The sequence below is a fragment of the Elephas maximus genome, chromosome 16, assembly GCF_024166365.1.
Source record: "Elephas maximus indicus isolate mEleMax1 chromosome 16, mEleMax1 primary haplotype, whole genome shotgun sequence".
Lineage (NCBI taxonomy): Eukaryota > Metazoa > Chordata > Mammalia > Proboscidea > Elephantidae > Elephas > Elephas maximus.
Genome location: NC_064834.1, coordinates 40,135,680 through 40,154,778, shown reverse-complemented (window position 1 = coordinate 40,154,778; position 19,099 = coordinate 40,135,680). Strand labels below are relative to the sequence as shown.

The following is a 19,099-nucleotide window of genomic DNA, read 5'->3' as shown; positions in this document are numbered from 1 at the left end:
TATTTGTTAGATACAGGCTAAGTTGCTCTATCAGAGACCCAGAAATACAGTTGCTAAAATACATAGTCTGTTTTTTACTCATAATACACTCCAGAGAGCAGTGGCTTAGGCTGGTGGTAGAGAGGGGTATGGCTGTGCTCCATGAGGTCGCCCAGGGACCCAGTTCCCCTGTTACCATAGCTCTGCCATCTCTAGGGTGCTGTCCTCTACTGCCTGGTTGAAGCCAGATTGCTTCCATATCTACTTCAGCCCACAGGAAGTGGGGAGACAAGAAGACCATGGCAAGTGGCTTCACATTAAGGAGTTAGCTCAGAAGTGAGTGGTATATTTCATATCTCACAGCCTAGCTGGAGAGGGGTAGACGATGGGGTTTCTGCCTGATGACCATGTTCTCAAAGAACATTGGAGGGGCTCCTTACTGAAATTAAGACAGGGAGAATGGGCACTGTGGAGTGATTAGGAGGCCCTGGGTGGGGACTTCTAATAGTTAACACATTTGGCTGCTAACCAAAAGGTTGACAGTTCAAGTCCATCCAGAGGTGCCTTGAAAGAAAGGCCTTCCAAAAAATCTGTGGAAAACCCTGTGGAGCACAGTTCTACTCTGACACACATGGAGTGGCCATGAGTCTGAATCAACTTGGTGGCCAAAAAAAAAAAAAAAAAGTCATAATCAAAAATACCTTTCCAGGTCAATAATTGAAAAATTTAAAATATTTCTAATCAAGAGACATTTTTCCATTGTTTGAATTTTAAGTTTTCTTTTTTCCTGTCATGGTTTTTTTGTTTTTTTTTTTTTTTTTTGGCAATGGTAAACTATCCTGTGATAAACATCTGTGTATTATAGTTAAGTGTTTACACATTAGGCAAATTATTTTCTTAGAATATATTTGTAGAGGTAGGTTACTGACCAGAGAGTAAGCATATTTCTAAGACTTCTGATACATACTGTACAGTAGGAAAGTTGAACCTATTTATATTTTTTGTTAACATTTGAGACTTAAAATTAATTTTTAAAATGTCACTTTAGAACATTACAAGCATTTTCCTCTCATCTTTATCCACATATGATTATTACATGATTGTAACCGTAGTGCATATTCAGTTTTATGTTCTGACTTTTTTCCCACTTAATATTATTTGTAAACATCATTAATAGTTTTCTGTTTCTATCTTATTATTTATGACAGTGGCGTACTGTTGATGCATAACTAAGGTAGCATAATTCATTTAACCAAATACCTATTTTTGGACTTTAGCTTCTTTCCATATTTTTTTTTCCTTTAAATAACTTTCACATTTTGCTCTTTCTGAGATGCCTTTTCAAGTGGATAGTTTTTGAATTCCTAATGCAACGCTCGGTACAAAATTCAGGTTTGGAGGTTCAGTCTGAGACATAGGCAAGTTATTCCTTTACATTCCATACTCCCTCTAGGGGCTTTATATAAATGCTAAAAGAGATAGATGACAAAGTGATGTCTGTGTACAGCAGGAAAACAGCTCGTATTGTTATATTTCCACTGACAATTAGAGATAGGGAACAGGTGCACTAACAGGTGCTGTAAATTTATATTTTGTTCTGCTTGTTAGATACACTGCCATATTTAACCAAAAAAAAAAAAAAATCCACTGCCGTCCAGTCGATTCCGACTCATAAAAAAAAAAAACATAGCGACCCTATATTTAGCAACTGTCATTTGCACTGACAAAAGCTGATGCTGAACATTTCTCCTGTAGCAGCCTTCTGTGGTATCTAATCTCACTCTGTCGTTATTACATCAAACAGAATTTTATGCAGTTGATAAGAACTGACATTTCACAGAAGTCAGAAGCAGTTCTGACAAAGAATGTCAGGGTCCTTCTCTTTTATCTGTTACTGTTGCGCCACCATGTGGCCAAAGCTTAAACACAGTTCCCAAGTCATTTGGCCCACCATTTTAAGATTAATTCTTGACGTATTTAGAACCTGGAGATCTGGGGGAAGTATGAGTTTGTATTATTTCAAATCTCACATATGAGTGACTTTAAAAATATTTTTATGTCATACTCTTCAATATGTATAAATTTCAATTTTATATAAAATACCATTCATGGTTATAGTCTTCCCAACTAGGTAGAAATTGTACTGGTACGCAGTAGATACTTCGTGATTACGCTGGTACTGGTACTCAAGAAATATGTATTCCTTCTGAAGCAAAACAGTTACTTTTTGCAAAAATTTAAGATTCAAATTTCCCTGGAAAACACCAGCATAAAGTTCATTCAGTGAGAGCAACCATTGATCCAGTATAATTCAAAGTATATGTGTGTAGCTATTTTATTGTGTGATATGATAGCTCTTGTCCAATTATACACTGAGAAATCGAGTTGTTTAGTAAAAGAGAACAGAGCAATGCCATTTCATTTTAAATTACGGTTTGGAAATGAAGTGTAAATCTGGTTGATTTCTGAAGCCATCGTTAACTCCAGCAAACTATGATGCTATTTCAAACTTCTGTGTCAGATAACTTTTTTTTTTTCAAACTACCTTCTTTTTAGGCTGTTAGATCCCCAAACTTCCAAGCCTTTGACTGGGGAAGCATTGTCAAGAATTATTTTCATTACCACCAGGTAAAGTCTTTAGAATTAAAATGGTTCCTGAAAACCCATCAAGGAAGCCAGCCTGGGTTATTGGGGTTCTGGTAGGGTGGTGGAAAGGATGTGGGAGAGTTGACTGGGTAGGGTTTGTTTCCTTCAGTCAATTCCAGAACAACCCAAGCTTTGTGGTTGGTGGTGTAGTCTAGGTCTCTCCTCCTTGTCCTCTAGCTGGCTCCAAATAAGAGTGGTCACTGTCATACATTATTCATAATGACTGTGAACACAGACTCTAGAGTCAGAGAATCCTAAGTCAGTCCTGAAGCTGTGGGACCTTGGCCAAATTACGTTGCCTAAACCTCTTTCATATTAAAAAAAAAAAAAAAAAAAAATTTTTTTTTTGAATGCAAAGTGTGAGGCACTTTGCTCATTTTTTTTTTTTTTAATTCAATACTCACAGCATCCTTGTGGCATAGATATGATTATCACTAATTTAAAGATGAGGAAACAAAGGCTTAGAGAATTTCTATAGCTTGCCTTAACATCCCAGAGGGAGAAAATGGCTCCAGAGCACCTTTCCAACCACGTGGTTCTGTAGCCTCCCATCTGTGACATGAAGAGAGCAGGAATTCAGACACTTGTGACAGTGCCCAGCATGTGGTGACAGCTCAATAACTAGCAGTTCTCGTAGTGATTATTCTTTCATGTGGTTTAGGGTTTTTTGTTGTTGTTCTGGTAATGGTAACCTGAAAAGTAAACCGATAGTCAATGCTTTTTAGAATTTAGTCCCTTATTCTCCCATCTAACTTACTAAACAGTATTTAATGGAGAGTGTGTTTATTGTGACTTTGGAAAAAAAATAACTGTGGATTTTTATTGTAGACTTACCCTCCCACTTACAATGTGAGAGACATGCCTGTGCCGACTGCAGTCTGGAGTGGGGGCCGGGACTGGCTCGCGGACGTCCGTGACGTCAGTATCTTACTGACCCAGATCACCAACTTGGTGTACCACAAGCAGCTTCCTGAATGGCAGCATCTCGACTTTATCTGGGGCTTGGATGCCCCTTGGCGGATGTATAATGAAATTATTAATCTAATGAGGAAATACCAGTGAAAGCCAGGCTTGAGAAATTTACAGCCAAGTCGTTGGTCAAGATGTGTTAAGATGTGTTTGCTTATTTCCTATAAAATACTTGTTTCTCTTTCCCAGGCCTTTTATATTTTTATACCCAATGAAATTGATTTTGAAGATACCAAATTCTCACTAGTTAGGATTAGAAACATATTAGCTGCTTCTTTTTTTTTTTTTTTTTCTACTTTGTGATCCTTGTCAGAGTAATTGGTTGTGGTAGCCAGGCACTATCTGGTTCTTCTGGGCTCAGGCTGGTGGAGGCTCTGGTTCATGTGGTCCATTTGCCCTTTGGACTTATATTTTCTTGTGTCTTTGGTTTTCTTCCTTCCCCTTTGCTCTAGATGAGATGGAACAAATAAATGTATCTTAGAGGGCCACTTACAAGCTTTTAGGATCGCAGATGCTGCTCACCAAAGTAGGATGTAGAATATTTTCTTTATGCACTGTTTTATGCCAGTTGGCCTAGATGTTCCCTGAGACCATGGTCCCAGCCCTCAGCCCCAGTAGCTTTTTTTTTTTCATTTGTTTAATGATGATCATCAGCTGAATATGAAGCTAATGACTCAACCGTGCGTTGTTTAAGTCTTGAAAAAATATGACTGATTTGTGAAAAGATCATTTGAACCATTCTGTTTGTTCTTAAAATTTAAAATATACTGTATTGCCTTTTTACTCCCACAAAGGGCGAATTCACACGTGTTAGAATTTTTAAACAGCGTTGTTCATTGGTAAATAATCTGGTAAAAACACTTGAGCAAAATTCAGTGTAGAAGTGCCCAGTTCTCACCTCCTTGCCTTAAAAGGCTCCCCAGTCTAATGGCCTTGTATTTAGGGGTCTAAATGACAGTTTCTCATGTTTTTTATTCAGTGGGTGCAGAGTCAAAGCCAGTGACATCCAGCTATTCCAGTTATAAAGGTTCCGTAACGAATTTTACTTACCAAACCTGTGATAGCTATTATTCAGCCAACGTTGAAACTGCTCAGGCCAAGCAAAATTATTTGTTGGAGCCTTCCAAAACAATGTACTGACTTTAAAAAAGTGAGACAAAAACTGGTATGTTTTCAGTAGATGGAAGACTGGTACACTCAACTGTCTGTATTCATACATTGTAAATTCTGTGGCAGACTATAATTCCACTTGTTTTTTAAGAAGAAGAAAAATCCTGTGGAACAAGTATACCACTATCTTTTCCTGAAGTTTCTGTGTTCTGTTAAACAGTGTCTCAGCAATGAGGTCTGTGTGAAGCAGACATCCCAGCCTGTCCACAGGAAGAGTGTCCTAATCTGGTTTCACACAGAGACATATGAATGTAAATGCTTCCAGATTACAACTCAGGGGTTCCTTGAGTGTTTGTAGCTTTATGTGTATCCATGGTGTTACTGTTCCTGATTTTCATCCCCGTGTCAGGAAACCCGTATTCCCACAATCTTGCGACATTGTTTCTTTACAATACTGTCAGCTGGACAAAATGACCACTCCAAGTTGTTTTTTGTTTTCTTTGTTTACATAATTTGATATAATTAGCTACAATAACAATACTTAATATTGGCTACTATGTGAAGGCAGACTAATAGTGCTTTGTAATATTGAAAGAGTCTTTCAACTTTTTAATAAAACTCGTAGAATTGCATTTGTGTGTTCTCCTTTATTTAATAGCCTTTCTATTCTTCCCTTTCTCTTTTTTGGCAGAACTTACACTTTTCTTTCTCATCTCTGTCCGCGTTACTCCTTGTAAACCTCCCTGATGCTGCCCATGAGCATTTGTTCCTCCCATGAGAGAGAGTGGTCTCAAGGCTAAGAAAAATCAGGAGATGGTTTGGAAATATCGGCGTTGAAAGTTATCTAGCAGGATCCACGTGAGCAAAGTTGTGAGTGGAGACTAGACAGCGATTAAGCCCATCTTCAGGTAGTTGTTGGGCTCAGCCAGGTCCATGGATTAACAGATTGTCCACTCAACCCCCTCATTGTACGAATGAGACAACCAAGACTGACAGAGGCAGGGCATGTCATAACAGTTACTGCTTGCCTGTGAGTTGCTTCCAACTTACGGTGACTCCACGTGTGTCAGAGTTGAACTAGGCTTCATACGGTTTTCAGTAGCTTTTTTTGGAAGTACATTGCCAGGCCTTTCTTCTGAGGTGCCTCTGGGTGGACTTAAACTGCCAACCTTTCGGCTAGCAGCCGAGTGTATTAACCATTTGCACCACCCAGGGATTTCGGTCATGCCGTCGGGCTCCCAAAACATCGGCTTGGGGCTCAGTGTGGTCTCTCCCACTACTCTGTAAGCTTGAGGGCATACTCATCTCTGTATGCCCAGAATCTAACACAGGGTCTGGAATATAGTGAGTCTCAGTAAATAGATGTAGACTGATTAAATGTGTGAAAAGCAATGGAAATTTTCATGTGGCTAAATGAAATTAAGCACAAGTAACACCTGGGAGAGTCTGAGGACTGAATCTGTGTGATTTTCATGGCACCTAGAGAAAAGACGAAAAGTGCACTAGATGTAAAGGGTGTGTCTACAGAAAGGTGCCACCCTCCACAGGTCATATGTCCCCCCAGAGTCGTTTTTTTCCCTTTGACCTAGGTCTGGCCAAGCAAGTACAAGGTTCTTGGGCAGGGCTGGAAAGAAAGGGACAGTGAAGGGTGTTTCTGTTGGTTGTTTTCCACTAGTAGGGGAGAAAACTTGCCACTGTAAGGTTTCTCTGGCTTTGGCTACACCGTGGGGATCCCACAGATGCCTGTGAGAACTTGTGGCCAGTAGAGCTTCCACACGCCTGACAGTAGACAGGAATGAGCAGTTGCTGCATTCCATAGATCCATCTTCTACAGAACTGTTTTTCTCTTTGTGTCCTTTGCAACTTCTTTCTGGGGACTTTTATGCACCGTGTTGTTATATAGGCTCCTGTCAAGTCAGCCCCTGACTCATGGCGACCCCATGCACAAGGGAACAAAATGCTGCCTGGTCCTGGGCCATCCCCATGAGCACATTGAACCATTGTGATCCATAGGGTTTTCACTGGCTGATTTTCAGAAGTACGACTCCAGGCCTTTTTTTTTTTCTAAAAAAAAAAAAAATTTTATTGTGCTTTAAGTGAAAGTTTACAAATCAAGTCAGTCTCATACAAAAATCTATGCACACCTTGCTATATACTCCTAGTTGCTCTCCCCCTAATGGGAAAGCACACTCCTTCCTTCCACTCTCTCTTTTCATGGCCATTGGGTCCAGGCCCTTCCTCCTAGTCCATCTCAGTCTGGAAGCTCCTCTGAAACCTGTTCAGCATTACACTAACACACAAACGCCCACTGACAAATGCACGGTGACTATGCTGAGGTGTATGGGCCAGAAGCAAACCCAGGTCCCCTGCATGGAAGGGAAGAGTTCCACAACCAAAAAAACAAACCTGTTGCTGGCGATTCCAACTCATAACCACCCTACAGGACAGAGTAGAATGGCCCCACAGGGTTTCCAAGGAGGGGCTGGTGGATTCAAACTGCTAACCTTTCAGTTAGCCAGCCGGGCTGTTAACCACGGTGCCACCAGGACACCACTAAACCACCAACGCTCTCTATTTAGTCTGCAGACCACTCTAAAGGTGATGTTGCACGCTGGTTCCTGCTACAGTGGAGTTATATTCCACATTTGCCTTTTTTGGTTTCCTCTTCCCCTTGATATAGCTGCATAGCCCTGTTACACCCTCATAACCCTGGTAGTATTAAAGTTTTATTCTATCCTTGGCTGAGAGTGTAAAGCAAGATTGGAACTTGTGCTGCCCAAAGTCCTGGGAAGAATTGGAGGGGCTCTTTCTTATTTTTTATGGGCTCCAATGTATATTCTGTTGAGCAGAACACAAAGATCTCTGTAGATCTCTAGGGCAAGGAAAAGAATATTGAACTTGGAACTTTCACGTCTTTACGTGTGGCAGTGAAGTCACAATTCAGAATGAAAATAATTTTTTCCATTGCCACAAGGGGGCACGCTTGGCTTTGCTTTCAGTCTTCCCAAGCCACCTACCACTTTGCTTTTTATAGGAAGGCTTTCTCTAGTTCCTTCCTCTTGGAAAGGTAGTGAGCTTTGTTGCTTTAGGAGCCAGTTGGTAGTTTGAGGGCTGGTTAGTTCTGGGTTTTAGGGTAGATGTGGCTGTGGTCAGGTCTACCTTGAATTGTGACTGATTCTTGCCTAATAAGTAATATCTGAAAAGTTTTCCCAAGGAATAGCTGTCCCAAATATGACTTATGAAAATAAAAATTTGCCTGAATAGATAAATGAATGGTCAGTACCACAGACATGGGGGAAGGGCAGGATAAGAGACTGGAGAAGCCTTTAACCCAGACCTCAATTTATTAAGGAGGAAAATTTAGACTATTGACATTATCTCCAAGAAATGAAGATTATTTGGTTTGTGGGCATGAAAGGTGCTAATTTGTTGGGGGGGGGGAGAGCCCCAGTGGTGCAATGTATAAGCCCTTAGCTGCTAACCGAAAGGTCAGCAGTTTGAATCCACCAGCTGTTCCATGGGAGAAAAGACCTGGTGATCTGCTGTCATAATGATTAAAGCCTAGAAAACCCTGTGGGGAAGTTCTACTCTGTCCTTTAGAGTCAGGGGTGCTATGAGTCAAAATTGACTCAGCACACAACAACAACAATTTGTTGAATGTAAATATTTAAAATACATTATATTTTTAACTCTTGGCATTTATTTATTTTTCGATACAGGTAGTCGCTGACTTAGAAGATATTCACGTTATGATGAATCACACAACCGTCTGTGTTTTGTTTTTGTTTTATACATCTTATAGTCAGCAATATGTACCTATGTGTGTTTGTATCAAAATATATCTGTAAGTTTATATGTCATGTTTCCAGACCCCAAAGACAAATAAAGATGGGATTTATAAAGATGCTGATAATAAAAGGCAATAATAATGAAAAATTTAATGAGGTCTACTTACATCAGAAGGAACAGAACCCTGTCGTAAGGCTGGGAGTCTCTGTATATGGAAAATTTTTCAAAATGGAAGTAGCTCTGGTCTCTTGTGACCCCTGAAAGGCATCATCAAGTAATATTCTGATTTTTAAAACAGTTTATCAGCCATTAATTCACTGGAAGAGTATTTACTGAGTATTTATGTATTATGCTAAGTGCAGATTTCAAGTTCAATTCCACACTAAGTAAGCAAAACCCTTTTCTTTGCCAAATTGTTTTAGTTGTACCAAAAATAGCCCTTTGCATTCTACATTGTGCCTTCTGGAGTTTAAGCTTTTTCACAAGGCTTTGATCTTTGCAACAGTCCCTTTGACAGGTGAAGCGAATACTATTTTCTCTGCTTTCCAGGCAATATATGCCTTTTAACGGGGATGATTTTATATGTTATCAATGTTTTAAAGAGGTTGATGAGCGTTCCAGCAACTTCAGTAGAAGCAAGACATAGATGGATCAAAAATATAAAGTGCTGAAATCCAAATACACATCAGTGATCTGGGTCAATGGGGGTGTCAAGGAGTCTCTTGGGGAAAACTAACATACCACGCAAGTATTCTCCATCAGCATCCTCTACTGTTTTTGTTATGTAAAATTAATGTTTGCTGAGTTTGTAAAGTACCATGTAAATGCAGCTGCAATGGCCTCCTTCCAATCCCAAACTCCTCCTATAGACATACTGTGGAACTGATACTGACCAGGCTCCATTCTCAATTTGGCCATTAATCTTGACTTTCCTTAAACTCCATCTTTATCTTTAAAACAAAGTATTAGATTTTGATCTTTGCAGTTACCCCACCCTCTATGAGTCTTTCATGTTACACAACACTACAAGCGTGCATCTTTGATATCCAGGAATTGTTTTTGGTTTGATGGATGTCAAAAGAGTTCCATCCAAATTTCGAAAGAAAAAAAAAAAAAAGCACAAAGGTCATTAAAAAAGAGAGAGAGATTGCATCTTTGGTAATGGGTTTTTCCAATTATATGCTTTATTTATTTATTTATTTATTGTGGGGGGGGTAGTACCAAAGCCTTTTGATGAGTTGGTACCAAATAACTTTGAGATTGTAATAAATATGCACAGTCTTGATTGTTGTACTCTCAGAAAGGTGATTTGACTCCTGGAATAGCTAGAAAAGAAAGGATTCCTGTCCTCCAACTCTGTCAGGAAGAGCTTGTCAAGATAAAACAGGAAATCATGATCAACTGGAGAAGTGTAGAACAGTGTAGGAAACAGTGTGGTCAATCCTGTCTGAAATGAGTGAACACCTTTTGTGAAAAACCATCCCTGTAGGCAAGGAGCCCTGAACTACATTGATAAATGCTCAAAAAAAATTTTTTTTTCAATTTTTCAGCCTTGATTTTGAGCCATTATCTTTTAAAATGATCGTCTAATCCACAAATCTCTTTTGAACTCATTTTGTGCAAGGCATAAAGCTTGGCACTGTGAAAAAAGAAGATACACCCTGTGTCCTAAAAAGACCTAATCATCTACGAAGCTATTACATAAATTTTGTGTGAATAAAAAGTGTTTAAAGCTTGCCAATTCAAAAAATGACACCACTTTAGTCAATACAGATAGGATATGGTTTTTTTTGGAGGGGGGGGATTCAATTAAGTAATGCTGTTTTTGGTTGCCTGACATATTTTGTCTACTTTTCAGCATCCTCCATGACATACAGTGGACAACTGACAAGATTTTAACTGATTGGTTTCCCTGAGATGGTTGCATTTGTATGTTGGATACAGCCTTCTACCCAGGTGAGCTGTGTACAAGGAAGGCAATGAAGTCTGTTATTCTTTACAGTGCCTTGAGGTAGCAATCGTAAGCCTGGACAAAGGCTGAAGCCATGGCTTCCAGGTCTTGCTGCACAGCGCTTTATTAATTGGCCTCTGGTGACTATTCTGTAGTGACCTCTTCAAAGTGTTGAAAAGCAAAGATGTCACTTTGAGGACTAAGGTGCACCTGACCCAAGCCATGGTATTTTCACTCATCTCATACACATGAAAAAGCTGGGCAATGAATAAGAAAGACCAAAGAAGAATTGATGCATTTGAATTAAGGACATCATGCTTGGTAAAGTAGAGGGTTAATGAAAAAGAGGAAGACCCTCGATGAGACGAATTGACACAGTAGCTGCAAGAATGTGCTCAAGCATAGCAATGATTGTGAGGACGGTACAGAATTGGGTAGTGTTTTATTCGTTGTACATAGGGCCGCTATGAGTCAGAACCTACTTGATGTCACCTAACAACAACAGTGATTATTCTAACAGGTTTAGTGTCAGAGGATGAAAACCAAAGAAGGAAAAGAATGGGCTGGTTGGGCTGGGGGCTCAAGGGAGTCAGTCCTGACAGCTAAATCTAATAGCTAGGCTCCAATGAAGCAAACCCACCAATGTTACCCACTTAAAAACCTGTGAAAGCATCAAAGACACCCACGCATGATAGCTGAAACCACAAGAACATGACAGTGCGGGCTGAAACAGAATTTGAGGATTGACTTAACTTCTTGAGGGTTTGACCAATACTTTCCTTATGAGCAGAATTCATTTGTGAGTCTGAGAAAGTAAGCTCTGGTGATCCCTTTGGAGCCTTGAGGGGTCCGAGACTGAAGGAGAAAAAGCTCTTTCTCTTCTAGGACACTGCTTGAGACACACACAGTTCAAGGGGCCAGAGGTTTGAACTGTGCATGTCTCTTTGCTACTATCTAAAATAAGAGGAGCATGAGAAAATCCATCTGCTTTCCCTTTTTACACTGCCTGTTAAGAAGCTCAGAGTTGCTTATGAACTTATTCTCATCAAGAGACAGACAGAACATAACATTCTTATCACATACAACCCATTGCTCTTAACCACTATGCTACCAGCGTTTCCGTGACATACTAGGGTTAAAAAAAAAAAAATTGCTCTAGGCCCAGAGGGAATGGGCATCTAAGAAATATCTATAATCCATCAGTGGCAGTGAGGGGCCAAACACCAGTTGATATTATCACAAATTACGAGTGACCTATTTATTATATATTATATTAAAATAATAGGCTACGTACATATCCTATTTTTATTTCTAGGCCTATATATTGGTCTATATTTTCGTTTACTTATTCTTTCCTCACAATATATGGCTTTCTATGGTTCATTTCTCTTTATGCAATATTACTTGATTTTTATTGCAAGTTTCCTCTATTATGCATTAGATAAAATGTGGAGTACAAATTTAAAATAATATGTATCTTTTCATATGTTTACTATGTGTCCGGCACTATGGTTTTACTTCTATAAAATCACAACAACAATAATAATGTCCACTGCTAATCAGGGTGGGGGACCAAGTTCTTCTGAGGATAAAACGAGGGTTATGAAATAAATCACTGCATTTCATAATAAAAGGAAGCTTCATAAGTACGACACAGCCAGTAGGGCAGACGTTACACGGTAGCCTTGTTGTTATTATTCAATGTAATGCTTACAACAGCCTCTTGAGATGGCTACTATTATTATTCTCATTTAGGGGCATAAGGAAAAGGAAGCTTCGCAGAGTGAAGCGCTTGTCCCAGTCGCGAAACTATAAAAAAGAGGCAAAGTTAGGATTGGGAGTGGTCCCTGGCTCCAAAGTTTTTGTCCAAAACTTCTCATTTAGGAGTCCCGTGAGTCGCGTGTCAGCCACGCGGGTCAAATGCAGAGGTAGTTTTTTCATGCTGGCCCTGGGGTCTCCCCAGAGCTCTCCCAGTACCGATGCCCTTGCGCTCAGTCTGGCCCGACTTTGCGGGCGGAGAAACTCAGGGGACAGGAACAGCTCCACAGTCGGGCTCTCTGGGCCCGGATGGTTTGGGTGAAGGAGGTGGCGGGTGAGGGGCAAGTTGGCGCAGCGAAGCCCGCCCAGGGAAGAGCAGGGTAGGAGCGTTATCACCAGCGCGTTTAGCAGCCTCTTGGTAGGCACAAATCACTCCCTGGAACAAGAGGCTGGTTTTCTGATTTCATCGCTTCCAATCTTCAACTTGAAATGCAGCGTCTTTTTAGCTAGATCTGCGTAGGTTCTTGGGTGTTACATCAGCATTTTTTTTTTTTTTTTAAAGGGAAGTCCAGTAGCCATGGCCCCCTCCCTTGGCGGCTGTGCGTCGGTGTCCCTGTCGCAGGTCTGGGTGCCCTAGGCGCTCTGCGGAGGGTCGACCTCGCAGGTTCCCGCGGGCCACTCCTGGCGACGCTGTGAACCGGTGAGAAAAGCGCCTCTCGGGAGATATTGGAACTGGCCGAGGTTCCTATTCAACCACCCGCCGGGTGTCATTTCCTGCCCTGACCTCCGCCGCGGGCGGCCGGGGGACCCGCGGTCACCTCTGCGGAAGGCTAGCTGGCCCTCCATTAGGTCGCGTGGATAGCAAAGATCTAATATACAAAATGTACGTCGCTTTTAAAAATTCAGTTATCCTTGCGTCATTAGAAAACACATAAATCAATTCTACGTATGCGTTTAAAAATACAAGTCATTCTGCGCTGATTGCAAACGGGATACTTTCTGGGGGTAAGGGACATATTTTTCTTGTTGGGGTGGTGATGATAGATGAATTGAGTTGCCAAAACTTGTAAACTCCACTAAAAATCTGTGCATTGTGTTGTATGTAAATTACACATCAATTTAAAAAAAAGAGAAAGTAATTCTGCATGCATATGAAAAGTTCCTAAATGCCATTACTTATACATGCGTCTGTAAAAGCCAATTGAATGAGGCTGTAGATGTAGGCATTTATAGCAACTAAGCGCAACCCTGTGGGGTTAATAATTCAAGTTCAGCGCAGTTGGAAACGGAGCGAAAACAAGGCTGACATAACTCGGGGCGGAGCCACACGCCTTAAGAGCAGTCGGCGCGACACGAGCAGGAGCAGCGCCTGACTTAGCCTCACCATGAACGGCGGCAACGGCTCAGAGCTCCAGGCCTTCTGCGACTCAAGCCGGCGGTTTCTGCAGCCCTTCTGGGACTGCGTGAGGAACCAGGAGGCCCTCACCGAGTCGCCCTTCTTCCTGGTCATCTTTGGGATTACCACTTACGTGGTCTTCTGCCTGCCATTCGTGGTGCTGGACGTGCTGTACCCCTGGGTGCCTGCCCTGCGGCGCTACAAGATCCACCCTAACTTCTCGCCGACGGTGGGACAACTGCTGCCTTGCCTTTGGCAGACTCTCTACCAGCACGTGCTATTCGTGTTCCCGGTGACCCTGCTGCACTGGGCTAGTAGCCCGGACCCCCTGCCCACTGAAGCTCCGGAGCTGCTGGAGCTGGTGTGCCACGTCGTGGTTTGTCTGTTACTTTTCGACGCCGAGTTCTTTGTGTGGCACGTGCTGCACCACAAGGTGCCCTGGCTGTACCAGAACTTCCACAAGGTGCACCACCGGAACTCAGCCTCGTTCGCTTTGGCCACGCAGTACATGAGTGTCTGGGAGCTGTTTTCCTTGGGCTTCTTTGACATGCTAAACGTCAAGCTGCTCGGGTGCCACCCACTCACCGTGCTGGTGTTCCATGTGGTCAACATCTGGCTGTCAGTGGAGGACCACTCAGGCTACGACTTCCCCTGGTCCACTCACAGACTGGTGCCTTTCGGGTGGTACGGGGGCGTGGCGCATCACGACCTGCATCACTCCCACTTTACCTGCAACTTTGCACCTTACTTCACACACTGGGATAAACTTCTGGGAACGCTGCGGCCGGCGCTTGCCAAGTAACTTGCACGCCTCCCAGCTTGGTGGTGTGGCTGTCAGACCTGGGACTGCTGTGCACTTCACGCTTGAATCAGGAGAAACACACCGGAGCTATTTTGTTTTTAAGCAAATAACTTATTAACTGATGGAAACTGTTGTAGATAAAATCTGATGTATTTCTGCAAGCTGACAAAGTAATTTATATAATGCTTGTATACGGATGGCTCAGTGGTTAAGACTTCGGCTGCTAACCAAAACGTCCGCATTTCAAATTCAGCAGCTGCTCTTTGGAAACAGTATGGGGCAGTTCTACTCTGTCCTATAGGATCGCTGTGTGTGGAATTGACTCAACCGGTTCCTTTGTGCATGTATGTTTTCTTCTTTTTTTTGGTTTATATGGATGCAAATGTATTCTTCATGTTTAGCTCACTTCAATAGCCTTAATTCCTGGATATAATTAGACATTCGCCACTGGCATATTTAAATCATCTCTAAAAGGATTTGTTTGTAGATCAAGGAATTTCCTATGTGAAAGTGTCCTAGAACAAGGCTGAGAGAACAAAACCTGTTAATAGAGGCTCTGACCTCAGACTCTGTAAACTATGAAACATGTTCCTGCTGGACAGTGACCAAGACTATAGCACTCTTTTTACTACTTTTTCACAGAATTATATATTTATATTGAAAGAAATGTTATTTGTGCTTAAAAAAAAAAAACATGAACAAAACAAGTACTGGCTCCTGTTTTGCTGGCATTTGGACAATATCTGAAGAGGGAAGGGGAAGCTGGGAGGGCAGGTACCTTTCAGAGCTGATATCAGCTGGACCATGGAAAGAGGAATATTCCAAGGGTTGAGTGTTTTGCTGGGGGCTGTTGGAGAGAAGGAGGCTGGAGAAGGGGTCTGTTTGTTTTCGTTTAGAGATTTCACAGAGGGAAACTCAGTAAGGATTACTGAGGAGACATGACTGTTTCGAATGCATTTCGGCTGATTTCTGGGTAATGGGCGACCGAAAAAATTACTCTGTAAAGTTTTACAGAGAGATTAACCCTGGGCAATCGTTTGATAATTCAGGGTGTGGGGATGAATAGAATTAGAGCAGTACCTTGCTTTGCAAAACCAGTGTGTAGAAAGTGTGCCCAAGAGCAGCTGATGGATACAACAAAGGTTTCCGAATTAAGGCTCTCTTTTCACCAAACTTTTTTTTTTTTTTCACCAAACCAGCATCCTTAGCTAATGCAAATGATTACCAGATACAGTGGCTCTGCTATCTGGGAGTTTTGTGTATTTAATTTTCTTAATTAAGACATGCGTGCAAAATACACTTCCCTTCCTCAAGAAAGATAAGAAGAGAGGTAGTGACGTAGTGGAATTTGGTCTTGGATCCCTGGTTTCTGATCTGTAAAGGGAAATAGTGGCCAAGATGTTCTCTTAGATGACTTGTGACTGCAAATATTTCTCTTACCGCATACTCGTCGCCCCTCTTGCAGCCTGTCTGGCTGCTGCCTAATTGTTTTAATTTTAACTTTTAACTAGTAATATTGCGTGAAGTTAGAAATCCGGACAATTTAGACAGAAAAGGATGAGGAAAGGCTGCTTTGCAGGTAGTTCTACACTCCTTATATATGATCCATACATATATATATTTAAAGGTGAAGAATCCATCTAAACATCTGGTATCCACAGCCTGCCAAACGAGACCTCATAGACATATGTCTAAGCCCTCCAAACGTTTAGCAGCATGCCTGGCTGCTAGGCAGATTTTCTCATGTTCCCTCCCCCAAGTATATGCTCCCTTGGCTTCTGTGCTGAGGTTACCTCCTCACCTGTCCACAGCAGGACCATTCTGGGATTTAAAGATTATATTGATTCATGATGAGAAAGTGAAATACACGAAGACAAGATATGAGATGTTGGAGCTGGTCATGATCAGCGTGCCAAGTAGAGGAAAAAGTGGTGTGGACTATTTGGAAAGAACAGCTATTAGTCGTTTTGAGCAGCTCTAGAATTCTACTCCGTCCTATAGGGTCGCTATGAGTTGGAACCTGACTCGACGGCACTGGTTTTTTTGGGTTTTAGAATCAACCAGAAACGACCATAACCAGTTTAGACCAGCCCTGGGTGCTTTCACCTATAAACCTTCCTTAACTGGTATTTTCCAAAACTTTCATTCTTTTGAGACTTCATCTTAGTGAAGCCAGGCACCCTTGCACCTATTACGAACAAGAAAAAAGGACACGTAGCGCAATCAGAATTTTGCCCCCGTTTCAAAAGGACCCACCTTTGCTTAAGTGACAACTTCCCAGAACCTAATTCTTTTTTGCCAACTAAATTCCTCAAAGGTTCCGTTAAAAAAAGATTGCCATCTTCCTCAAACTGAAGGTCTTGATAGCTTCTCTTGAGTACCAGGATTCCTGGCAACAGGAATTTGCTTTACTCCCCAGTAAAATCTTTCTTAATGTTTTTTATAACTTGACTCCAGAATCTGTCATTTAATACCAGGCACCCAACAGCTACCCTGGAAATCGTCAGTAATGACAATTTATCAAAGCTCTCCCTCAGAGAATTTTTAAAAACTGCCTCATGTTGCCTCACACCATATAAGGGAATTTTGGGTTAGGAGCAAACTGAATATACAGACAGTATTTGTTTGGATTTAGAAAAACTTTCTCAAAATCAGATGTCTTATTAATGTTTACGGCTTTGGAGGGTAAGGATGGGGGAGAAGAGGGGATGGGCATTTTTTCCAGGGAGGTTGGAACCCTAATAAGAGTAATAAGAATAACAACAACAATAATAGTAACAATAAGAAAATAGTTCCCATTTGCATGCACTTTCACACATTTCACTTGCTCCTTACAACACCCTGAGGGATGTAGGGCAGTTAGTATTAGTATTATCATCTCCATGTTATAGGTGGAGAATTCATATAGGTTATTTGTTTTAGGTTATAAAAAACTAGATATTGGGAACAGTTCGCAAACTTATAAAAAACTAGGTGGTGGAAACAGTTCGCAAACTTACGTCTTGTAGCGTCCACTCAACCTGCCTTATGATAATGTTTACAATCATCTTCACAACTTCCAGAGAGATGCAAATCCTGCAACACCAATGAATGGTCTTTCCTTGCTGTTTGCCCTCAGCCACTGCCGCCCTGCGCCCCCATCACAGCAACCCTCTGGCACATTACTTTCACCTGGATGTACCTGGATTGGAAACCCTGGTGGCGCAGTGGTTAAGTGCTATGTCTGCTAACCAAAGGGCCGGCAGTTTAAATCCACCAGGCACTCCTTGGAAACTCTTATGGGGCAGTTCTACTCTGTCCTATAGGGTCACTATGAGTCGGAATCGACTTGACGGCACTGGGTTTGGTTTTTTGGTTTGGTACCTGGATTCAAGACCTGTGCCTGGGCATTGAAGAAAGCCAAGGCAATTGGCCTTAGGCCAGTCTAGGCAGGACCTGGGCAAGTGGGAGGCAGGTCACGGATTCCATTTTCTGCATCCTTCATGGTACATCCATTAAGAGCACAAATGCTGGAGGCAGCCTGCCTGAGTGAGAGACATGACTTTGGAACTTAAAAGCTGAGTAACTTTGGGCAAGTTACTTAATCTCTCTGTGCCACAGTTTCCTCATTTGTAAACTGCAGATACTCCTAGAACCGATTCGGTAAGGGATTTATGAGTTACTAATGGAGGCCTGGTGGTTAAATGGTTAAGAGCTTGCCTGCTAACCAAAAGGTCAGAAGTTCAGATCCACCAGCTGCTCCTTGGAAACCCTATGGGAAAGTTCTCCTCTGTCCTACAGTGTTGCTGTGAGTTGGAATCCACTAAATGGCAATGGGTTTTGGTATACGTAAGATGCTCTTTGGAGGTCTTGGCCGTATTCTTATTTGCTGTGACTGATGTGACTTGACCTAAGCATTAGAGCTGCAGTTCAGGCCGTAACCTTTTGTCCACAGCTATGTTTGCATTCATTGGTCTTAACAGAGAACCAAGTAAAGCCGAGTTTTTTATCTTGTTGCCACCACAAGCTGCTTCTCTCTTGTCATCCTTTCAAGGCCAAAATTTTGGAGACAGAAATCTGTGTATGTCTGATTCTACTTCCTAGCCTCTGAGTCATCCTGCCCCCTGCCTCTTCCTGAAACTTTTCTTTCCCGGTTCACCACTATCTTCCTAATTATCAAATCCAGTGACTTCTTTTTTCCTTTGATTTCCCATTTCCTGGGCTTTTTTTTTTTTTAATTATTTGTTTTTGCTAAGGCTCTTCTTAGAATGTGGTTTTTGCTTGACTTTGGTGAGGTTTCTCTAAACTGTTTTTCTTCCTAATTCTCCAGCTGTTTTTTCTCTCTTCAAGGACTCGTCTTTCTCCACAGCAGGGAGGCAAGCTGCAAGGCACTTGTTTTTATTAAAAAAAAATCTACATTGTGTGTAACGAATGCCTTCCTATTATCTGCTAATGTGTCCTGTAAATCTCCTATTGCCTTGCATTGTAATACACGTATACACACATACAGACAATATACACACATATATGTACACACACCATGTATATGAGCATATGTACACTATATATGTATAATATATTATGTATACACATTATGTGTGCACTATATGTGTATATATATACAGATACACACACTATATGCACACACAAACTGTATACGTGTAGGTACACAGACTATTTACACATGCATGTATATTTATACTATGTGTATACATACACC

At 41.6% G+C, this 19,099-nt stretch overlaps 2 protein-coding genes across 2 annotated transcripts in view; both read left to right on the top strand.

The window, feature by feature from the left end:
* Positions 1-5,321, top strand: part of LOC126059965 (lysosomal acid lipase/cholesteryl ester hydrolase-like) — a 40,610-nt gene extending 35,289 nt beyond the window's left edge. The window contains exons 9-10 of the mRNA XM_049856033.1: positions 2,536-2,607; positions 3,454-5,321. Coding sequence (XP_049711990.1) covers positions 2,536-2,607; positions 3,454-3,687 — 306 coding nt within the window. The 3' untranslated portion in view covers positions 3,688-5,321. The remainder of the gene's footprint in view (positions 1-2,535; positions 2,608-3,453) is intronic.
* Positions 5,322-13,466: 8,145 nt separating this feature from the next.
* Positions 13,467-15,122, top strand: CH25H (cholesterol 25-hydroxylase). The gene has a single exon (XM_049856032.1). It carries the CDS (start codon positions 13,588-13,590, stop codon positions 14,398-14,400), a length of 813 nt encoding a protein of 270 aa, XP_049711989.1. The 5' UTR covers positions 13,467-13,587; the 3' UTR covers positions 14,401-15,122.
* Positions 15,123-19,099: the final 3,977 nt, after the last annotated feature.

What these genes read in the sequence shown, in the direction of transcription:
- CH25H (XM_049856032.1), top strand. Translation starts at nt 13,588, where the DNA reads ATGAACGGCGGCAACGGCTCAGAGCTCCAGGCCTTCTGCGACTCAAGC.